This window comes from Mytilus edulis, chromosome 14, assembly GCF_963676685.1.
Source record: "Mytilus edulis chromosome 14, xbMytEdul2.2, whole genome shotgun sequence".
Taxonomy (NCBI): domain Eukaryota; kingdom Metazoa; phylum Mollusca; class Bivalvia; order Mytilida; family Mytilidae; genus Mytilus; species Mytilus edulis.
In genome coordinates this window covers 21,787,582-21,811,918 of record NC_092357.1, presented here as the reverse complement: position 1 = coordinate 21,811,918, position 24,337 = coordinate 21,787,582, and the positions used below count along the sequence as shown (strand labels likewise).

At 31.7% G+C, this 24,337-nt stretch overlaps 2 protein-coding genes across 5 annotated transcripts in view; one reads left to right on the top strand and one right to left on the bottom strand.

The window, feature by feature from the left end:
* The window catches only part of LOC139503945 (uncharacterized), a 39,257-nt gene extending 25,688 nt beyond the window's left edge, over positions 1-13,569 (bottom strand). Inside the window, exons 1-3 of the mRNA XM_071293985.1 lie at positions 13,361-13,569; positions 2,170-2,378; positions 925-1,002 (exon numbers count right to left, since the gene is read on the bottom strand). Of these exons, the coding sequence (XP_071150086.1) occupies positions 925-1,002; positions 2,170-2,378; positions 13,361-13,466 (393 nt within the window). The 5' untranslated portion in view covers positions 13,467-13,569. The remainder of the gene's footprint in view (positions 1-924; positions 1,003-2,169; positions 2,379-13,360) is intronic.
* Positions 13,570-19,498: 5,929 nt separating this feature from the next.
* LOC139502805 (A disintegrin and metalloproteinase with thrombospondin motifs 6-like) overlaps positions 19,499-24,337 on the top strand; it is a 39,480-nt gene continuing 34,641 nt past the window's right edge. For 2 of the 4 annotated variants that reach the window (XM_071292383.1, XM_071292387.1), the window contains exon 1: positions 19,546-19,925. In XM_071292383.1, the coding sequence (XP_071148484.1) occupies positions 19,790-19,925 (136 nt within the window). In that variant the 5' untranslated portion in view covers positions 19,546-19,789. Of the gene's footprint in view, positions 19,926-24,337 lie in introns of all 4 variants that reach the window. The other 2 variants (XM_071292385.1, XM_071292388.1) reach the window with 2 other exon arrangements.

Sequence of the window (24,337 nt, the reverse complement as noted above, 5' to 3'; positions counted from 1 at the left end):
CCAAACATAGCATGAATGTTCCTTATGAGGTGCTGACCGAGTGTTGTTACTTTGTAGCTGATCCATCATACAATATGGCCGCCAGCGGGGGGACTTAGTTTAACATAGGACCCTATGGGAAATACATACAAAGATATTCTTTTAGAGAACAACTGAATTGAATGAAACCAAACACAGCATGCATATTCCTTATGAGGTGCTGAACAAGTGTTGTAACTTTGTAGCTGATCCATTATCCAAGATTGCCTCCAGTCAGGGACTTAGTTTAACATAGGACCCTATGGGAAATACATACAAATGTCTCCTTTTTCAGAACCACTGAATGGAATGAAACCAAACATGTCATGAATGTTCCTTATGAGTTGCTGACCAAGTGTTGTTACTTTGTAGCCAATCCATTATCCAAGACGGCCGCCAGGCGGGGACTTGGTTTAAGATAGGACCCTATTGTAAATACATACAAATGTCTCCTTTATAGAGAACCACTGAATGGAATGAAAGCAAACATAAAAATATTAAACCAAATATGGCCCTCAAACATTATCCTAAGTATCTGTTACTATTTTTACACTTTTTGATATTATTTCAAAATCTTAAGTAGAGTCAGGTTAGCGACATAAACTCTTGCGAGCCTCTAGTTTATTAGTTTCCTGCCTTTTTTGTCTCAAGTTGCTCATCCTGCCTTTGTATTACTCAAAACCCCTGTACTGCCTTTCTTTTTCAAATATTATTCTAACCGTCAAATACTTTATTTCACTAATAGTTGGTAACAAAGCCCCTTACGGTTACAACAATGGCACTGTATTGTTAGTTACCAATAAAATCAGAGGGTGTCATTGGCAAGAGGCTTATATATTGTGTATCTATAAATTATTTCGTGTTAGTTTCAATTAAATTTTCCAATGAGTGTTTGCAGTTATTTACCATTGTTTCCGTTCTGTCTTTATTGAAATGAACAAGAAAGGAGCCTCCATTTTCAATTTCTTGATAGAATACGTGTTCCTAAAACATATAAAAGACATATAGTCCTATAAAGTATTTCATAGTATATAAATTAACATGCAAATAATGTATTTTTTTTACCATTTTGTATCAATAAATCTGTATATGTTAGTTTCGTGAATGGATAAATGATAAATTAACCTGGTACGGTCGTTTTTACAAATAAATATACATTTTATCTTTAGTTCTAAAAGAAAACTATTTTGTAATCATAAGAATTTTCAACCGGTGCATTGCTTTTGCGCCAATTGACATTTCATTTGCGCCACAAACCATGATACTCCATTCGCACCAATATTATAGGTAAAAACAGGTAAATAGTATAAAAAATCCTTTTTTCTTAAATAATAATAAATAATGTAATATTAAAGGCAGTTTTTGTTTGCATAAGATAACATATTCCTCAGAAATCGGTCATCATAAAACCATACGAGTTATGTTAAAACTTTGTTAAAACACTGTTCTGTTATAAATTAACATGATCATAAAACGTATTATAAATATAAAGCCGAAAAAAAGCACTATGTATACACTGGAGAAAAATGTTTGGACATTTCTAAGCACGATACACTATAGTAAAGATATAAGTCTGTTCTGGTACAAAACTGGTAAAAGGCGGTCCTGATGTGTTCATGTCTGGAAATTTCGCCTCTATGTGCATTCCATATTTATCTATTTCTCCAAAAGATACTTCCATTTTTTTCTTTCTCCCATCGTCGAACTGCCGTCTATATCAGTTACTATCTGGCTTTCTAAATTTATTTATGTTTGGTACACCTAAACGACTTTTTTCAGAATATATGATAATCTATATGTGTTCATCACAAATTACATACTTATTTCCTCTGTTAGTCTCTGAATTGACAATATTTTTTTTATGTTTTGGCGCAAATAGAATATAACCTTGTGGCGCAAATGAAAGATTGGATTTTAAAAATTGGCGCAAATGCAATGCGCCCTGCAATACCCCTTGCAATGCGCCCTTTTCACCTAATCACATGTTGTAGTATTTCTAGCTTAGAGGAAATGGATTTTTGTTATGATATTTTTCGGGCGAGAAGGGGCTGTTGGTAGTTGTTCGTTTTTAATTTGTGATGTTAACTCGATATTTCCTTTCATTTCAGTCTATCTTTCAAATCCAAATTGATATGTTGTATTCATTATTACCTCCGTTTCCTCGAAATTTTCATTTTTCATAAGCTGATCTCTAAGACTTAAAGTCGGTACGTTTGTATTAAGTCTGTCGTTTCTTTGAAGCGCCAGATGAACCTCTTTACCAGATGCCGCCAATTTTAAATCGTATCGATCAGGATGAAATTTCCCTGATGCAGAACGTTTGTTTCTTTCACTCGCTCTAACTTGTACTAGTATTTCATCTGAAAATGTAACAATGTAAAAAAAATATGAAACATAGAGACAATGATACTAACTCAATAGATAATCAATTTTGAGAAAATAGACTGAAAAAAGGTGGAGAATTCATTAACCGTATCATTAATAGGCGACAAGACAAAGGAGTAATGGTATTTCTTTTTAAATCGGGTTCTAATATATTTGTATCCTTTAAATTTTAAGGTCTATTTTCTTTATCTTTAAAAATAATGTTTATTCTGAAAAATATCGTGCAAATAGATTTCATTTATTGAATTCGTTTATATTCTCCACTGTTGATCACTTATTCATTATTCATTAAACATTTTTCTCTTCATTAATTATTTTAACCAGTATTCTCTACATTTAAGACCTTCATCCATACTCTATTCATTCTTGTGAACGGCTTTTTTTTAACAATTTGTCTATATCTTAGAAAAATGTTACTTTAAATATTCCTCAATATAAGGCTTTGTCTAATATCATTACATAAGTAAATCGCCCAGGTTTATGTTCAGATTTGTTTTTATGTAATTAAGAGGGAGAAGATATACCAACGGAAAAGAAGAATAATAACAAACAACAGAAAACGAATAAAACAAACAACACTAAGGGACGACAGGAAGATCAATGTAGGATAAAAAAAAACTTAATTCAAATAGTTTTTGGTTTGTTTTTAGTTTTTTGTAGTCTTTTGTTTTTTGTTTTTGTTTTTTTGTTGTTTCGTTTTTTGTTTTTTTTGGGGGTGGGGGTGGGGGTATATGATATATGGTGGGGTTTTTTTGGGGGTGGGGGTATATAATATAGTTTTTTGTTTTTATGGGGGGGAGGGTAAATAATATAGTCTTTCAAACAATATTTGAATTTGCTACAAGTCCTTCATTACAGCAATTTTGATAAATTTGGGCAAATATTGAACATTCAATAATAAACAATAAAGATTCGGAAAAAAGTGTCCTAAATGTCTCCATGTGTGCAAATTACACAAAAGGGCGGCTATAATTACAACTACATGTACATTTTGTAACACGTTGAGGAACAAAAAGGTACATATAAACGGAATACAATCATATATATCTGGTTATACCAGAGGTCTAAAAAAATCTTTGTTCTTCGAAGAAGTAAATAAGTCTATTGTATAATATACATAATAAATCGGATGATCTTTGATCAAAATTGATTTGAAAAACACTTGGCAAGGAAGTATAATTATGATCAATACAAATTGTATCCTTTCATGAAAGAACCAAGGTTTCACGCATTGATCATATACAATTGTCCGTTAAAATTGCGTCATCTATACAATTATGAAGAATAATCATATACGAATAGAAATAGGTCAAAATTAATATCAATTATTGTGTCTGTTGAATGTAAAAAATATATAAAGCCATTCCAATTGGTACTATTTTTTAGTCACTTTTATGTTTGTATTTGAAAGATTTTCCACTGGACATTCAAGCAACCACCAAATCGGTCAATTATATATTCATGTGTATAAATGTTCGTAAAGATATATGCACCCACCATGCCATATAGCACTGTCCCTTGGTGCCTTCTGCAGTTCAGCTAGATATATTCAGCCTACTTACAGTATTATTTTTTGTTACTGTCTAGAGGTGTGCCTGAGTCGAAGGTTTTATGTATACTCCTATATATATAATGATAATAATATATGAAAACTGTTGTTTCTTTTTTGTGTTTGTAACTATGTATACTGTATTGCTTATTATATTCGTAAACTAATAATATTATTATGATATTATATTATGCTCCTTGTGAGCCCATATTATTGAAATAACGCATCTTCTTCTATAAAACATTAAATTCTATTCACAATTAAAAGCAAAACGTTGGTTTCCTTGGAATACATAAAACCCGACTTCCATTAACTTGAACTAATTTTTACCGGAATCATTCTTTTAATAAAATTGAGAATGGAAATGGGGGAATTTGTCGAAGAGACAACAACCTGACCAAGGAGCAAACAATAGCCGAAGGCCACCAAGGTTTAAACTCTTGTCAACACAAAGACAAAGATTTTTAAAGTAAATAAAAATTGTAAAAGCACTCTTGCAGCTCCTAAAATTTCTGTTTGTCCAAATTTGTGAAAACAGATGGAATAAATTCTCCTAAATTGAAGAAAAACAACAGCGTTGCAGACTTTCGTACTTTTTAACATAAATTGTGTGATACTATTAACATATATTTGACCTTACTATACCAGTAACTAAGATAATCTACTTTTTTTCATCACTTCATTGTATAAGATTAAATAAGATAAAGCTTTATATATGCTCCAAGCAAATGGCTATTGTTTCAAATGTTTGCAAAATATTTAGACAAGCGATTAAACAATAACAAGTCAGCTTGTATTCCAGAGCTACGTCATTTGTTTTATCTACAGTCCGCAGGAAGATATGTCACATTTGTCTGTACATAATAATTATTCAGATACTGCGCCGATCAGCGTTTAGACAGAAAGCACACAACAAAAGACAAACGATTACTATAGGTAAACCAGTAGAGCTACAGTGGAGATCACTTCTAACCTCTCATTAGAACTGTCAGAATATTCTGTCATAGAACTGTTCTAACCTGTCCTAGAACAGTTCTAGCTAGAACAGTTCTACCCTAGAACTGTTCTAGGTAGAACTGTCAGGATCAGTTCTAGGTAGAACTGACTAAATCAGTTCTAGGTAGAACTGTCAGGATCAGTTCTAGGGTAGAACTGTCTAAAACTGTTCTAGGTAGAACTGACCAAATCAGTTCTAACCGTAGAACTGTCAGCAGAACTGACTAAATCAGTCAGGACTGTAGAACAGTTCTAAATGACGTCACTGCAGAAAGGGCAATTTAGAATTTAGAAGAAAAAATCAGTTCCAATTACTTTACTATATATAATAGCAGATATTTCTATATTTTTTACTGATCAAAATTTACATGTACAAATATCGAAGTGGATAGGAGGTTATCCAACTCATCGGAGAAATATTTTTATGAGATTGCAAATGAAACATCATTGTTTACGTTTCTTCGTTCCCCGTTTTTAACAGTCTCTTCGTAAATATAACTGCATTTAATTCAAGTAAATTTAATCTTAATTTACCTTGTTTGCCTGGGATTTACATTCATGATTTAAGATTCTGTTTGGACAAATGCTCAAACGAAAATTGTACAGTGGATGAATTATGGGATATCATAGTAATGAACACAGTGTTGTTAAACGCAAGAAAACTATGTACATTTGCACCTTGAGATTTGCACTGAGGTCTCAGATTTGCATTATCTCGTTGCCAAACTTATCCATAACGATAATGAATAATATCTGGGAGTCTGGAACGTCAGAAAAATATACTCGATCTGAACATGAATGAAATATTTGCCACTGGACGTAAGGCTACAAACAAAACCAATCATTTTCCTTCTTCAAATTATATTAACAGTATACATGGTATAGTCAGTATACCTTTCCAAGAAGAGAACTTCTCATACATGTACTTTTCATTTTAAAATAAAGTATATGAATCAGTGATGTGAGTGTTGGATGATGCCCTTAAATAGTTCTGTTTAAAAAAAACCATCATGAACTACTGACTAAATAAAAATTCACTTTTTGTGATGGTTCATTATTTAATAATTTAAGTTTGGATGTAACGGGTCTTCTGTCGTTATTGTGTTATCAGCGCCCATAGACATATAAGTTAGTCATGTTTGTTCAATTTCCAATATTGCAGTTATTTATATATATACTACAGTAAAAAAAAATATAACTGAAGTACTGTTCAACTATATAGACTCACATAAAAAAAAGCAAATATGGTCAGTTTTGGTTGATGCGGTCAAAAGATTTTATTATACAACTCAGTCTGAAGTATGAAAACTACTGATATTTGTTTACGATTCAATACTTTGAAAAAAAGAGGACATGCTGGCACTATAAATTCATGCGAACAAAATTTTGAGGTCATTGTTTTCCAATATTGCTGTAACTTGTATATTACAATCCCTCTTGACCTAAAATTAGAACTGAATTACTGTGCAGCTTTATAGATTTGCAGAAAGAAAGAGAAAATAAGGTCAGTTTAGATTGATGCGGTCAAAAGATTTTATTACACGACTCAGTCTGAAGTATGAAAACTACTGATATTTGTTTACGATTCAATACTTTGAAAAAAAGAGGACATGCTGGCACTATAAATTCATGCGAACAAAATTTTGAGGTCATTGTTTTCCAATATTGCTGTAACTTGTATATTACAGTCCCTCTTGACCTAAAATTATAACTGAATTGCTGTACAGCTATATAGATTTGCAGAAAGAAAGAGCAAATATGGTCAGTTAAGATTGATGCGGTCAAAAGATTTTATTACACGACTCGGTCTGAAGTATGAAAAATACTGATATTTGTTTACGATTCAATACTTTGAATAAAAAGAGGACATGCTGGCACTATAAATGCATGCCTACAAAATTTTGAGGTCATTGTTTTCCAATATTGCTATAACTTGTATATATTACAGTCCCTCTTTACCTAAAATTATAACTGAATTACTGTACAGCTATATAGATTTGCAGAACGAAAGAGCAAATAAGGTCAGTTTAGATTGATGCGGTCAAAAGATTTTATTACACGACTAAGTCTGAAGTATGAAAACTACTGATATTTGTTTACGATTCAATACTTTGAATAAAAAGAGGATATGCTGGTGCTATAAATTCATGCGAACAAAATTTTGAGGTCATTGTTTTCCAATATTGCTATAACTTGTATATTACAGTCCCTCTTGACCTAAAATTATAACTGAATTACTGTACAGCTATATAGATTTGCAGAACGAAAGAGCAAAGTATGTCAGTTTAGATTGATGCGGTCAAAAGATTTTATTACACGACTCAGTCTGAAGTATAAAAACTAATGATATTTGTTTTCGATTCAATACTTTGAATAAAAAGAGGACATGCTGGCACTATAAATTCATGCGTACAAAATTTTGAGGTCATTGTTTTCCAATATTGCTATAACTTGTATATATTACAGTCCCTCTTTACCTAAAATTATAACTGAATTACTGTACAGCTATATAGATTTGCAGAACGAAAGAGCAAATCAGGTCAGTTTAGATTGATGCGGTCAAAAGATTTTATTACACGACTCAGTCTGAAGTATAAAAACTAATGATATTTGTTTTCGATTCAATACTTTGAATAAAAAGAGGACATGCTGGCACTATAAATTCATGCGTACAAAATTTTGAGGTCATTATTTTCCAATATTGCTATAACTTGTATATATTACAGTCCCTCTTGACCTAAAATTATAACTGAATTGCTGTACAGCTATATAAATTTGCAGAAAGAAAGAGCAAATAAGGTCAGTTTAGATTGATGTGGTCAAAAGATTTTATTACACGACTGAGTCTGAAGTATGAAAACTACTGATATTTGTTTACGATTCAATACTTTGAATAAAAAGAGGATATGCTGGCGCTATAAATTCATGCGAACAAAATTTTGAGGTCATTGTTTTCCAATATTGCTATAACTTGTATATATTACAGTCCCTCTTGACCTAAAATTATAACTGAATTACTGTACAGCTATATAGATTTGCAGAACGAAAGAGCAAATAAGGTCAGTTTAGATTGATGCGGTCAAAAGATTTTATTACATGACTCAGTCTGAAGTATGAAAACTACTGATATTTGTTTAGGATTCAATACTTTGAATAAAAAGAGGACATGCTGGCACTATAAATTCATGCATACAAAATTTTGAGGTCATTGTTTTCCAATATTGCTATAACTTGTATATATTACAGTCCCTCTTGACCTAAAATTATAACTGAATTACTGTACAGCACCCTTTTTATGGAAGATCAATGCATTTGAATGAGGACAATAAATTTTAGTTGGACCCCCCCCTTTTTTTTTTAAACTGCTGGATCCGTCCCTGGTGGTTTGGGCCGGAATAACGTATTACATTAAGGTCAGATAATTTTGTTATGTTAAACGAGTCATCCTGACTCCCCGAATGACAAATGTAAAATAAATGAAATAATAATGCCCCCCCCCCCCCAATATTAACGGCTTAATTTATGTTCAAAAAATGAAAGAAAAACAAATAATTTATGTAACACATCAACAAAGAAAATCACTGAATAACAGGCTCCTGACTTGGAACAGGCACATACATGCAGAATATGGCGAGGTTAAACATGTTCTCTTGCCGATTATAAATCTGAAATAAAACCGGCAAAATAGCAAAACTCTATATAATATTAATCGCTATTTTGCCGAAACCTTTATATTAAGACAAATATTTCTTCAAACTTATAAATCAATTCTAGCCGTAGAATTTATAAATCAATTTTAGCCGTAGAATTTATAAATTAATTCTGGCCGTAGAATTTATAAATCAATTCTAGCCGTAGAATTTGAAATCAATTCTAACCGTAGAACTGTTCTAGAAGTAGAACTGACCAAATATCTGGTCAGTTCTAGCTAGAACTGTCAGGATCAGTTCTAGGGTAGAACTGTCAGGATCAGTTCTAGCTAGAACTGTCCAAATCAGTTCTAGGTAGAACTGACCAAATCAGTTCTAGCTAGAACAGTTCTAACCTAGAACTGACTAAAAGGTGTCAGGCTGACAGTTCTACATACTGTTCTAGAACAGTTCTCCTGACAGATTCTGACAGAATTTATGAGAGGTTAGAACTGATCTCCACTGTAGTTGTTATCCAGTCTCACTCACAGATGGCCTATTGGGAGATTAGCTAAATGGAACTGGCTTCTATAAATAAGCTTGACTTATACTAAAAAAAAAAATTGAACCAAACTTGCCCTGCAGCAGCATTAGAATTTTTTAGAATATTTTTCCTATATATAGGTACTTGGGGACAGGATAATTATGTTTAGCTCAGGTATTTTCTTATGTAGAATTGATAGCAAATAGAAAATACATGTTATTTCTAGTATATAACACATAATAATGCGAAAATAACAGAAATTAAAAGAAAACAATAAATAACGGATGCTGGGGGGGGGGGGGGGGGGGGGGGGAGGGGGGAGGCTACAAACATTGTCCTGTGCCCAAGTATACCTGTGTTTTTTTGATAATTGCTTGCTTATCTCAGAGATGAAAAAAGAAATATGTGGCCATCGAAAGTGAGAATAAAGAATAACGAAGCACCCGTTTTCAGGCTTTTAACATTTAATACATTAATGTTTACAAAATGAATTGAAATATTTGGCATAATTGTACAAAAATTTTCCACTTCGTTTCACACTTTTACACTTCATGGTATAACATTAAACATTAAATTGATTTAGCTATGTATGCTCAAAGCAAATTACTTTTTTTGTCATGAAGTGTTTGAAAAATGTTTGGACAAGGTATTACACAATGTCGGCCAAAGTTCAATCCCGATGAACCTATGTGTCCCTTTACTTTTCTTACACTACATACATGTACATGGACGCTGTGATTCAAAGCAAAGTGGCGAACAGTGAAATCATGTATACATTCCCATTGTGAATGACTTAAAAAGTATGTGGTTTAAGTTTAATGTTGCATGCAACATGACTATGATTGCTTGAGCGGTCTGGCAGTTTTGGCTGAATAGTGATTTTTAATAAAAAAAAAAAAAGAAGGCGACACACACAACATTATGTTTCCTTGAAAAAAAATTCAAGGATTCAAGATTTGTATGATAATAATGATGATAATGTATAGAAGGTAATGATAACTGAATTTGATTAAAAATTCATACGTATAATAATATTATTTAATAACTGTCTAAATGAATAAATAATAAGATTCCGCTCAAAAAACAGGCTTCAAGGTCAATAACAATCGTTAGAAGTGTCGGTACAGAAAATTTCAGCTTAGATGACAAATTTAGTACAATCTTGTCTTGTCTATAATTTTCGCAGTTTTCAGTTTCTGTCAATATTCTTCTAAAGCTTTTGACAAAACGCAAAAGAGTTAAAACGCCGTTTTATGACAGACACTGTTGATTGGAGTAAAAAAATAAATCATCATTTAAGTACAATAACTCCATATTTGGTCGGCAAACATTTTCAGCCAAGTCAATATATTATTTGGCAAATATTTTCTTGTTGGATATATTTGGGTTTTTTTACTATTTAATTATATCTACTATATAGCTTTGGCCTAAAATGCAAACATGTCCAAAATTAATGAAACATCATACTTTAAGGACAACAGTCAGTCTGAGGAGTAACTATAAGTTTATAGTGTAAGTTGATGGCAAGTCTTGAATGATAATGTTGGGTAGACGACTGGTTGATCAGACACATGATTATCTATATATAGATGTACCCAAGAACAATTGTAGCTAATTTTCGTTAATTTGGTTCGATAATTCTACAGGCGAAGATTTTTTCGCAAAAGTTAACATGTAACGACGACAAGTGCGTGAGGAGAATACACGTGTAGCTCACTGCGTCCTGTTTTCCAAATGGTTTATATTAATGAAACCAATTTATTACGTAAACTGTTTATATAAATTATCTACCTTAACCACTTGAATAGTCTATTTTCTGTTAATACGTACATGTATGTCAATAACTTACCAGAGTTATTATACTGTATGATTTTGTAATTGATTTGTTTGCACATTGACGGAAATTTAATAATTTGAACTCCACCTACACTCATTTAAATATCAAATTACTTTCTCAATATTTCTATCGAAAAATCTGTTCAAACGAAGGATTTGTGAATATAAATGCACAAAGGATAGAAGCGTGGGTTCAAGTGCACGCAACTCCCGTATAAATCATATTTAAAAGAAGATAGGATAATTATGTTTAAAAGAAATCATATATAAAATAAAATTAGTGTTGCAGATATATATGCCAGTAGGACAATTTATCGGTAACTTACATTTGTATATAGGTAAACCTTCGGTGCAACATAAACAGACTCCCCAAGGAGTTTTTGCATAGTTTCCTTTACGGCAAACATGCCATACAACTCTCCCGAAACGAGACATTGAATTCGACGTCCCAATATACTTGTTAAATATATTGCTTCTTAGGACATCCTGCTCAACGAGAGTGGTACCCTCAACATTAGTCTGCCTCCTGTAGGACTATTGTTTTGCATGTTTCTACACCAAATTCACCCTTTTGCTTTTTATGGATCGGTAAATCATGGAGGTCGTTATAACTTATACATGTATGTTTAGAAATTATCTGCCTTCATCGCTAACAGTATATTATATGTTTCTTTAAATACCATATTCTAATATGACGTCCTTATTACGCTTTGTAAATATAGCCGTGTTCTAATGAACACAAAATATGTTTGACACATGCGCACGAACTTACTGTTTATATTAACGTTGTTTCCATAATTATCCTTTAAAATATATACATTTAAGTAGCTAACATAAACTTTCATTTGATATTTGTATCAAACAACATATCTTTACCCTGCTCGTAGTTTTTAAACTTATCAAATATGAACAGACTCATCGGGGAGGAAACGCGAACAGCCAAACATTTTTACGGTATTTTCGTACGCTTCGACCTATAAAAATACTGTATTTTTCCTATTAGAATCGAAATAATTCCTTCATGTCATGCTCTATGCTCATTTTAACATGGTTAGGCATTATATTTCACAACATTTTACACCTCGCTAACGCTCAGTGTAAAATATCAACAAATATAATGCCTACCCATGTTAAAATGAGCCTCTGGCCTTTGTTAGTCTTGTAAAATGTATTATATTAATTTTAGTTTCTTGTGTACAATTTGGAAATCAGTATGGCGTTCATTATCACTGAACTAGCATATATTTGTTTAGGGGCCAGTTGAAGGACGCATCCGGGTGCGGGAATTTCTCGCTACATTGATTTATTGTATAGCTTGCGTTGATAATTGATATGACTGCACATCCAGTAATTTAAATATAAAAATCTCAATTTTGTTATCTAAAGATCTGTTAAAAAGGAATATAACAAAGGCGTGGGGTTCAAATGCTCCTTTCAGATAAAATAATATTTTAAAGAAGTTTTAAAAAAGATTTATAGAATTATGTTTACAATTGCCAGTCTTTCTGCTCCTTTTCATACGTACAAAATGTAAATCAATATTTTTACAGGACAGTAATGATAATTTTTTGAGAACGAAGACATGTAAACAAAATAGCTGGTAATTACGTTTAGGATTCAATACTAAATTGAAGGTTGTAGCACTTTGTTGAATAAATTAAATTTAAAATTTGTCTACACGCGAACATGTGAAGAGATTGACCTGTTTGGTATTGACACTTCCCTGTTACTGAACAGCATACATTGTATAAATCTCTATTGCTGAACAGCATGCAATGTTTCCGCTTATAGATATCGTGTTAAGTTTTGTCTATTGAAACTAAACCACACCTCTTCTTTTATTCATTGTCTACACTTAGAAGGCAGTTTCTTCCGTAATGGTAAAATAATCTACTTACAAACAATAATATATATAGTTATTTGATTGTTAATATAATAAAAACAAACAGGAAAATTTCGTAATTTGAATGACCATTTTAGTAGTTACCAAGTGGGAAAATAAAGAAAAAAGCTTTTTGATTAAGATTTATAAACTCCTATACTGCACCGTCCCCCCCCCCCTTTTTTCGAAGTATTTATCCCTAATTCTAAATATAATAGACTAGTACTTGTATTCGGAAAATTGAAATGACAAATTACACGTTCAGGACATATGCACGATATAGAAACTGATAATGTTATCCAGATCATCTCCAAACCCCCTTCTCCTATAAGGGTTAACAATCTTAAATTTGATGTACAATTTCGGAATATTCTTTGCTCTAGCTTTTAATTCTACAAATTTGGTAAATTGAATAACAAATTGCACGATAACTAATCATTCTACTCGGATCAACTCCAGACTCACCCTCTTCTATAGGGGGTAACAATCTTGAATAACATACAATTTTTGCAAATTCTTACCTCCAGCTGTTTCTCCAAAATGTGATAAAATATTCGAAAGTGTAAATATTCCAGAGATATTCCATACAAATAATAACAAAAACAGATGGCGCTTGGTTGTATTCATACTTAGGTATCGTTTTAGCGTAGTAAATGGTGCGTGTGTGTATGTACCCGGTATATTTACGTTCTGTTAATTGTCGTATGCTTGCATAATTTAAATACCCAGTATAAATAATAGAAAAATCCCTCTCAGTACATTCGTACATCGATTGTTTGAAATAGAAAATTATATTTAAATGACAGATTTTTTTTAGAATTTGATTATTGGACCGTGGTATTGTATAGTAGTTAGGATTAGTTAGACGGCCGTCTTTTGAAAAATCGTGATTTCGTGATTTAGAGTACGCATACGAATGAATCAATGTTTATCTGATTCATAGCATTTCGTGATCGAAATATCTGTGTGTTGTTTTCATAGCTAGCAGATATTATTCTCAATAATACCCGGACATATACCACCGAACCTTATTAGGAAGGATAAACATACATATATTACTGATTGAGAAATAATCTATTATTATATGGAAATCATAATTTATTTATAGTCATGATAGTAAGTAGAAATGATACGACAATGAGTACACACATGTAATTCCTTTGCTCAATTAACACCTATCTTTTGTTGATTATAATACCTATCTTTAAATTATAGATTAAAATCAATAATATAAAACCTGGTAATTACAAAATATTGACTACTTTTCAAGCTAAAGCTACTTTTAAATCAATCTGAACTTTCGACATCATTTGGTTTCTTTATAAAACTGTAAAAAATGACTGAGGTGTGATACACAGTCTTTGTACTGCTTGATACTTTTGTCTATAAGCGAATAAGATTTTTCTAATTATATATTTTATATAAGATTTAATTGTCTTTAAGCTAGCTTTCAGTAACTACAAGTACATGTACGTATATATATATATAACGTAAGGGTACCCAAATTGCACCGAGTACCCAAATTGCACCTATTTAGAAAAAAATAGCAACGGAAATCTTACAAGATTTCCTAGAGACTAAACAATTTGTATTTTTATGATTTGATACTATGCACGTCTTTCAACATAGGTAAACATATTTAGATATACACAAAACGTTCACAGTATTTATCAACAGATGGACAGTTTACTGAAAAAGCAAAATGTACGAAAAACGTCACCATGCGACGTCATCAAAACGTCATCTTTTTAAAATTAGCACATACAATATATTATAAGTATCCATTTCGTAAAATATGAAGAGTAAGCATGGACTAATATCCAATTGTTCAAAATATTTGAAGAAATTAAACAAAAGCTCGGTTATTAGACTTTTGACGATGTGAATTTAAGCATGGATGCAATTTGGGTACTCCTCATTACAGAATCATGGATAGTTTGGAGGTTGATTCAAACCCAATTTTTTATGACTCAATATGGATTTAAAATTAAATTGGTGTACCTATACAATAAAGAAGGATAGGGCTACAAAATAAATACGGTATGGACATTTTTTTCTTGATCATAAAAAAACGTAGGTGAAAAAACTGTCAAAATAGGTGCAATTTGGGTACCGTCACGTTATATATATATATATGTTCCAGGGAATTTGTTATATTATCAGGGATTTTGTAAAATCACTGAAATTTCAGGGAATTTGTAAAATCACTGAACTGATTAGTGATTTTATAAAATCCCTGAAATAATTAAGATCTTTTTTACAGATTCACTGGTTAAATTCAGAGAATTTGTAAAATTCATTCATTCATTTTTATTAAAAATTCCTATGAAAAAGACTACAACAGTAACACTCAATAAGTTTGAGGTTACTCTAGTCTTTATTTTAATATTAAGTGGGCGGTTTTCATGCACAAACCAACTGACATACTGCAGAACAATGGCTCAGGCACAGATGTCGTGAAATCAAGAGCAAACATACACACAAAAGTTACTTCAAATAATTAAGGTAAAATTCAAGTGCAACATATGGAACCAGGGAAAATATGATAAACATTTTGGAATATTTTGTCAATGAGCCAAAGAAAGAAGACAAAACAAGCTCTGATCACTACCTTGTTTGAAAGAAAGTTAACTGGTTATTATAGTTTTCTGTATAATTACTGTAGAAAAAAAATATAAAAAATGGAACATTAGGTTGATTGCTGTCATTAGAGAAGAAAAACACATATGCAAGGTATAAGAAATTGAGTTGGTTAGGGTATGTTATCCGTTTATTTGCCTTTTAGTCATTATCATTAAACACTAGTTCTACCTCATAGTGTTTATTAAACAAATATATTTCCAAATCATTAGGGATCATTCATTTGGTCTATTTTTATATTAAGAACAACACATTTCTAATAGATATAGGAAGATGTGGTGTGAGTGCCAATGAGACAACTCTCCATCCAAATAACAATTCATAAAAGTTAACCGTTATAGGTCAATGTACGGCCTTCAACACGGAGCCTTGGCTCACACCGAACAAAAAGCTATAAAGGGCCCCAAAAATACTAGTGTAAAACTATTCAAACGGGAAAACCAACGGTCTAATCTATATAATAGCATGTTATACTTTATTGTAATCAGGGATTTTACAAAATCCCTAGCTCTACTTTCAGTGACTTTGTAAAATCCCGAACAATTTTACAAAACCACTGAAGCTTTTAGTGATTGTACGCAATCACTGATTAGTCCAGTGATTTTACAAAATCCCTGATTTTACAAATTCCCTGTAACATATATACCGTGATATCGGTGCTTTGTTTATTTCTGTTTATATGTATTTCCCCTCTCATACCGATCTTTTGAGTTGAACTAAATGCTACGGATTTGGGTAGTTTGTTCTTTTAGTTACACCAACTTTCCAATGTTAGGAAGGGTTGAGTGCTCTCACACCTGTTTACCCCGTCAAATTTTTGCTTGCCAAAAGTCAGGAGCCTGTAGTTCAGATTTTGTCGTTGGTTCATGTCTGTCATATTTGTTTAACGTGATTTGTTTTGCTATGAATCAAGCCGTTGGTTTTCTCGTATTTTTTTTTACATTGTTCATGTCCGTGTCTTTTATAGCCGACTTTACGATATGCGTTGTTCTCATTGTTGAAGGTCGTACAGTTGCATATATTTTATTACATCCACTGAATTCGAATTGTGGTGGATAGTTGTCTTATTTGTAATGATACCACATCGCTTTACTTATGCATTCAATATATTACCATTATAAAAAACTATATATGTTCTGCATTATGGTTGTATCAGATAATGTTGTTATATTTTGCGATTTCGTTTGACCCATATTGGTGTAATTTACAAAAAAAATCATAAAAGAAGAAGTAAACTGGGAGAAATATACTGCATTGTTGTAGAAAAATAAATGTTCATCTGTTTGACCCACAATCTAATTAAATTATAGATCTCCGATTCCGTTATACTACATATTAATTAAAATATAGATCTCTGATTTCGTTATACTACATATGAATTAAATTATAGATCTCTGATTTTGTTATACTACATATGAATTAAATTATAGATCTCCGATTCCGTTATACTACATATGAATTAAAATATAGATCTCTGATTTCGTTATACTACATATGAATTAAATTATAGATCTCCGATTCCGTTATACTACATATGAATTAAATTATAGATCTCCGATTCCGTTATACTACATATGAATTAAAATATAGATCTCTGATTTCGTTATACTACATATGAATTAAATTATAGATCTTCGATTTCGTTATACTACATATGAATTAAAATATAGATCTCTGATTTCGTTATACTACATATGAATTAAATTATAGATCTTCGATTTCGTTATACTACATATGAATTAAATTATAGATCTCCGATTCCGTTACACTACATATGAATTAAATTATAGATCTCCGATTCCGTTATACTACATATGAATTAAAATATAGATCTCTGATTTCGTTATACTACATATGAATTAAAATATAGATCTCTGATTTGGTTTTACTACATATGAATTAAAATATAGATCTCTGATTTCGTTATACTACATATGAATTAAATTATAGATCTTCGATTTCGTTATACTACATATGAATTAAATTATAGATCTCCGATTCCGTTATACTACATATGAATTAAAATATAGATCTCTGATTTCGTTTTACTACATATGAATTAAAATATAGATCTCTGATTTCGTATACTACATACATGTATGTAGTATACCGTAGTCTAACGAAATCAGAGATCTATATTTTACTTAGATTATTTGACCCATGCATAGATTTTATTTATTATTCTTTTACTTAATTTCAGTTTTACGGTATAACTACAAAGCAGCGTTGAATATATTGCGATGTTAAATGTGCAATTAGATAACTCAAAAAGTTTCTTGAACGAATGATTTAAACTAAATGTGCAAATCGCATTTGCTTTAGAATTGAGAATATGTATTTTTTCAATGAAGATTAAAGCATAGACTTAAATGTTTTCACTGAAGAGAAAAGCTGCCGCAAATCTCATATGATAAATAGAAATACAACAATATAATGGTCCATAACTTTTCGTCGTCTTTTTTTCCATTATGGATCTAACATTATGCGTATAATAATACAAATTTATACAACACGTGTATAATATGTTGTGATTGGCCAACGGGGGATAACCCAAATCAAAAACATGGCTCTATTTGGCATGACAATAACCTTAAAATTTCAAAATAACACAAATAACATAAAATCAAGTCAAACGATACATATTTTTTCGTTAGTAAACATTAAAGCAGCTTCAGTTTTTATAATACAAAATGCAAGTATGGTCTAGTTGTCTAGCACAGAAAATGCAGCATGTTCACAGTCTTTCTAAACAAAATATTTTGATCCCCAGTATGATGAAAAAAATATTCTGACCAAGCAGATAACAAAAGAAAATATTTTGAATGCAAATTCAACTGATACAGGTCTTATAATGCTAAATTTTGAAGAAGAAAAAACTGATTGAAAATCGCGTTGATAAAAAACAAATAAATTGTGTCGTGCATAGCGTGAAAATAAATTTTATTACTAAGAAAAAAAACCATTACCCTCCCCCTTTTGAAGTTAAATGGTTGCTCCCATAAACTACCTGCATATAAGGTAGCTTGAATGCAGTAGATACGAGGGGACGATATCGTGTGGATATAAGTACATTTTCATTTATAAAGAAAAAAATAGGACTATATACTTGATCTCTTGGGGAGAGTTGTCTCATTGGCAATCATACAACATCTTATTTTTAAGAATACATGTACTAAGTACCATGTGTTTGACGCTTATATCAACATGTAAATACATAAAAAAATTAAATTAGGTTACCAATATTTGATAATCTTAAGGTAATTTAAAGTTTGTTTATGAAACAAATATCATTTTAAGTAACTTATCATTTTCTACATTAAGGACCTAACCTCAAATATCTAGTAGCTTAATTGTGATTTCTGTATGTCACCAAAAAAGCAAACAGACCACTTGTATTTGAATTACAGTATGAAGTCAGAAGGCAGTGAAGTATAGAATCTGTTCACCATTCCAAAACGTAAAATATATGCTGAAAAGGGCGAGGGAGGTCCCTTTGAACAAGTACATTATATATAATAACATATGATTTTGAAACGCCCTGTTTATCCATAGATGTATAAGTTTATACATAGATATAGGAAGCTGTGGTGTGAGTGCCAATGAGACAACTCTCCATCCAAATAACAATTTAAAAGAAAAAGTAAACCGTTATAGATCAATATACGACCTTCAACACGGAGCCTTGGCTCACACCGAACAACAAGCTATAAAGGGCACCAAAATTACTAGTGTAAAACCATTCAAACGGGAAAACCAACGGTCTCATGTATGTTATACCTTAGGATCATTTTCAATAAATCGTCGAAGAGTCACTAGGTCTCTTTTTTCTAAACAATATTTCTGCCCTAAAAACAAAAACCTATTTTCTATTAAAGTAGACATTTTCATCCTTCACCAACGTCCACCTTCTCCTCCGCCCCATATATATATATCAAATTAATACGAAACCGATTTGCTGTTAATCTTTTTCTCATAATAAATATTTGCATGAATTATGGACGTTAAACATAAAGCTCTATATATAGTACAAACTACGACTATCTGAGTTACACTACAGTGATTCGATACATGCATCAAGACATTGATGATCATTGATCGACACAAACATGCTAACATCGGAAGGTCGCTGAGTATACTTTTTAGTATTGAATATTAATGAGTTTCTCCGTTTGCGTAATCCGATATAAATGTAGAATCGATGTGGGATAGTGTGTGTTTATCATGTGCTATAATTAGAAGCGTACAATGAAGTGCACGTGTAGAACTGCTCACTCTATAGAAATATTAATAGTATTTACATTATTATCATTATGAACATCTTTATTTTTTATTCGATATGGATTTTTACGATATTAACGTCGATAAAATGTAAAGTGAAGGATAAGCCACCTGATATTCTAGATCAATTTCGTAATTGGGACATAAATGATAGTCCTGAAGTACTAAGTAAGTATTATTTTCTAGTTAATTGCATAAACTATATACTTGTAGTAAATATAGCATGTATAGGCAATACGTGTGGGTGGTTGTAAGACTGGAATACATACCAAATGTGTATTATATACATACACAATGTACAGGTCATGTTATGATTGTGTATTGATCATATTTTTAATTCGTTTAGTTATATCATCATGATCATGGTTAAAGTTAAAAAAAAAAAGACAGCCATATCTTTTGCACGTAAAACATGTAAAATACATCCTTGTATATTTCGGAAAAGAGTAGGCTTATCCCGCTACAAGACAACACTCCCACCCGCAAAGTGGAAAGGGATCAATAATATATGTTGCAATAACTTGTTTCCCAATCCACTATGAATAAGTATGTTTAAAATAAAATAAATAAATACATTTATCGTATTTAATTCCATCTGTCCAATATATGAAAATTAAGGTGTTATAAGGTTTTAAGGTGGTTTTTTTTAATTAGTTCTTTTGTTCTTTCTTTCTTTCTTTCTTTGCTATATTTTTTACTTGTAAATATTTACAGTTTTCATTTACAAGGAGATAAATGTTTAAATAAATCAAATTAAAACGTAACCACAAGAACGCTCTTGGTTACAAGATCGCAATTATTTGCAATGCTTTTTTCCGTAGGCATGTTAAGGTGGTGTTCAAAGTGTTGAAAAATGAACTGGATCAACATGGAAATAGCACAAAAGGACAGAAGAGCATGCAAAAAAACTTTAACCCCAAAAAAGTTCAAATTCTTGCATTCAATAGAAGGACATATTGACCCTTAGATAGTTAACAGGTTGATCCAATGAATATTTTGTTTTACATTTGAATAGATATGGATTTAAAATTTCCGGAATTTGAAAAAGAGGGGCATTGCTTATATAATTCTGTTATTTTTATATATCTTAAAGATAATAACAAAGAAAAAGCTACAAGCACGACCAGTCAAAAATACTAAGGAAAAGGAAAAGGAAAAAGTAAGGGACGACATCAAAAGTTCAATGAAGGATAAAAAAACTTAATGCACATAGTTTTTTCACTGAGCCCCTCACCCCCCTCTTAACTTAATTTGGGAAATATTGATTGACCCATATGGATATATGTAAAAACCAATGTCGGATAACCAAATCTTGCAGCAGTTCAACACCCACCCCAAACTATTGAATTAAGTTTTTTTTATCTTACATTGATCTTTTGATGTCGTCCCTAAGGGGTCCATTTTACAAGAGTCTGCGGTATGCAATGAAACAATGATCGCTGTTTTTTCTGAGGTACTAGTATATTTTTAAAAGTTTTATTTCATTAATATTTATTGGTGTAGGGAGGGAACAGGAAGGGAAGACTAAGACTCGTCCACTTTTGGTGTTTTTATGTGTTCACAAGAACTTTGTACTCGTCCACTTTTGGTGTTCTCGTGTGTTCACAAGAATTTTGTACTCGTCCACTTTTGGTGTTCTCATGTGTTCACAAGAACTTTGTACTTTTATTTGGTAAACCGCATACTCAGTTTGAAATGACACAGTCATAGCTAAATGAATCATACTTCTGTTAAATCGATTTCTGGTAGTTACAACGTTTGAATTGTATTACAAAATATCTCTTTTTTCTGTAAGACTGTAATATTTTGTTCTGTTGATGGTAGCGGGCAAATCTCCAATATTATGTAATCTAGCATGAAAATGTAATATCATCAGCCATGATAGGGTGATATACGGTGATATACAATGTATACTGCACGATTTGACAGCAGGTCATATATCTATTTCTAAGATCCGTAATAGGGTTCCAAAAGGAATCAAAACGTGTTCCTATGTGTCTCTGTGTGTGTAGTAAAAGAGGCGGGGATCAAGAAGCTTTTTTGTCAATTTGTATTATGTTTTTTTACTATCATTTACTAGTTTTTATTTTAATGTTAAGTTTCAGAGGGTCAAACTTTAATCGTAACACTTTTCCAAATGACGAGTTACCCTTTTCAATGTGTTCTTCCCCTTTCTATCATTTTACTTTGAATATTTTGACTTTGAGATGCCCATCCATTTCGCAAAACGATAATATCACATACATGACATATTTTGTGGTCAAGGAAACACATTAAATAACTAAAATTATAATTTATTGTAATGCGTCATAACAACATGTGAATCAGAGCGAATACCAACATGACCAACATGTGAAGTGGGGCGATAACATCAAATATAGACCATTACAATGAAACTATATCATATACAAAGGCTTTATATTGCGGAAAATACATAAATATTACATTTACAAAGGAATGTATCCGGTTATCTGTACGTAGTGTCATCTTGTGATACATCAAGGGAATATCAAAATGTTGTCCTCTTCAGTTGCAGTAAAAATGTCCATCCCTTCTACTTTTCCGATTAGAGCATAGGTCCGAGACCACAATTATTTCGTAGCGCATTTCTTTTAGAACATAAATGAAAAAAACAAATCCCACCTGCGCTTTCTCAAAGAAACTTTTACAGTGTGTTGTACTACTTTTGGGACAAATTATATCAAAATTATAGAAAACTTCATCGTTTCTAACTCAAAATATGGACAATTTTATGTTTAGGGCGTCTTGAAATCTTTTAACAGCTTCCGAAGTGCTAATTTTAAACCTTTTTCAGCTGGACCAAATCACTACTTTCCTTTAAAATTCTGGACCCAAATTTTTTTACAGTGTAATTTCACCTCCCTACTTGCAATTTAAGGCATTAAGCATGGAGAAATAAATTTGGAAGGGGTATAAAAATTAATGGCAAGTAACCCACTGTCAACAGTAGGGACTATATTTGTACCGTTGAAAATGTATGGTCTGTCAACGAATATTTGTTCCGCCTAACAGAAGTTCTACTGGAAACTTTGTTATAAACAATGACATAATATCTGTTTCAGTTGGAACAAATAATCTATACCATTTATTCCGTTAGGAACATTTGCTGTAATATTTATTCCAGTGGAAATAGTATTCCAAAATATTGTTTCCATTTGGAACTTGTATTATAAAGGATCTCGGGTTGAAGTCATAAAACTTCGCTCAGTGCTCGGAGTACAAAAATTATGCTCGAAACATGAAATTAAGCATTTTGATTGGTTGATTTTGGAGTATGAGTACAAAAAACTGACTCGAACACATCCTACATGTAGCTACTCATTCACCATAGGAGATGTCATGAGATCATGTAAAGACTGCATCGGATGTACATGTATCTTTAAGACTTGCCGACTTGCCTTCCTCTGTTCATACATCTACAAATGTATCTGTAGATAATAATTAGGCAGTGGCTATTCGTCCGGCTAGCCGGACAAATAGTCAAAAATGTCTATTCATCCGGCAAGCCGGACAAATAGCATTTTTACGATATTTTGCTATTTGTCCGGCCAAAAATATAATGGTGAAGATATAACATCGGGATTTAATTGAGGAGATAAAAAAACGTTGTGAAATATTGTCTAAAATCGTATATCAACATCTATGCAACAAATACAAGTTTGAAATAGTTATTCATAGTCCTGGCAAAAAATTGTGCCAATTATTTCCATTCACTCACTAAAACAAATCAAAATGCAAATGAATATACTACAAAGTATACATTTTATTCAGATTTGTTTTTATTCTAATGGAGTTTGGGTGAGGGCAACAAAAAAAAAGACTATCATCTTTTTATTTGTTCAACTTATGAATTTCATGTAAATTAAAGAGTCTGACCACTGATTATTGGCTTCTATAGACATCTATGATTCCAAAAGCAGATTCTGAATTTATTGTTTCCTTGAAGTTTGGTTCAAATCAGGTCGTCAAATAATTTTCAGACCGATTTTTTTTTATTTAAAATGTTCAGGGATTTTTAACATTTTAATAAGAAATAAGAGAGAATAGTAGGCACGTGTAACCTTCCCCAAAAGTAAGATTGTGTTTACGATAGAAAAATATAGAAAAATTGTTTATTAAGTTAAACAGAATAAAAAAAGGGGGGGGGGGGTTACCCCAACCCTGGTATGCTATTCCGAGATAAGGTATATCAATGCGTGTTCATAGATCTCCGTTGTAGTAGAACTTAGAAATAATGCATCCAAGCAAAGTTGATTTAATTATTATCCGAATGCGTTATGCCTCCATGGGGTAACTGTTCAGAAATTCAAATTTGATGTCAGGCTTTATTCCTCTCAGTTTATATGTATACTACATATGTATATACGCTTTTGTCTTGAGTCACTAATATATAGAAATGTGTTTAAAGCAATCACATTGTATCTAGTTTTCTTTATTACGTCTTTAAATATAACTCACGATCTCAAATTCTCAAAACTTCCATTGCATACGCGCTTTTGTTATCCGACACCTTATCGGGGACACTTTCAACGCCACATGACACTTTTATTGATATTAAA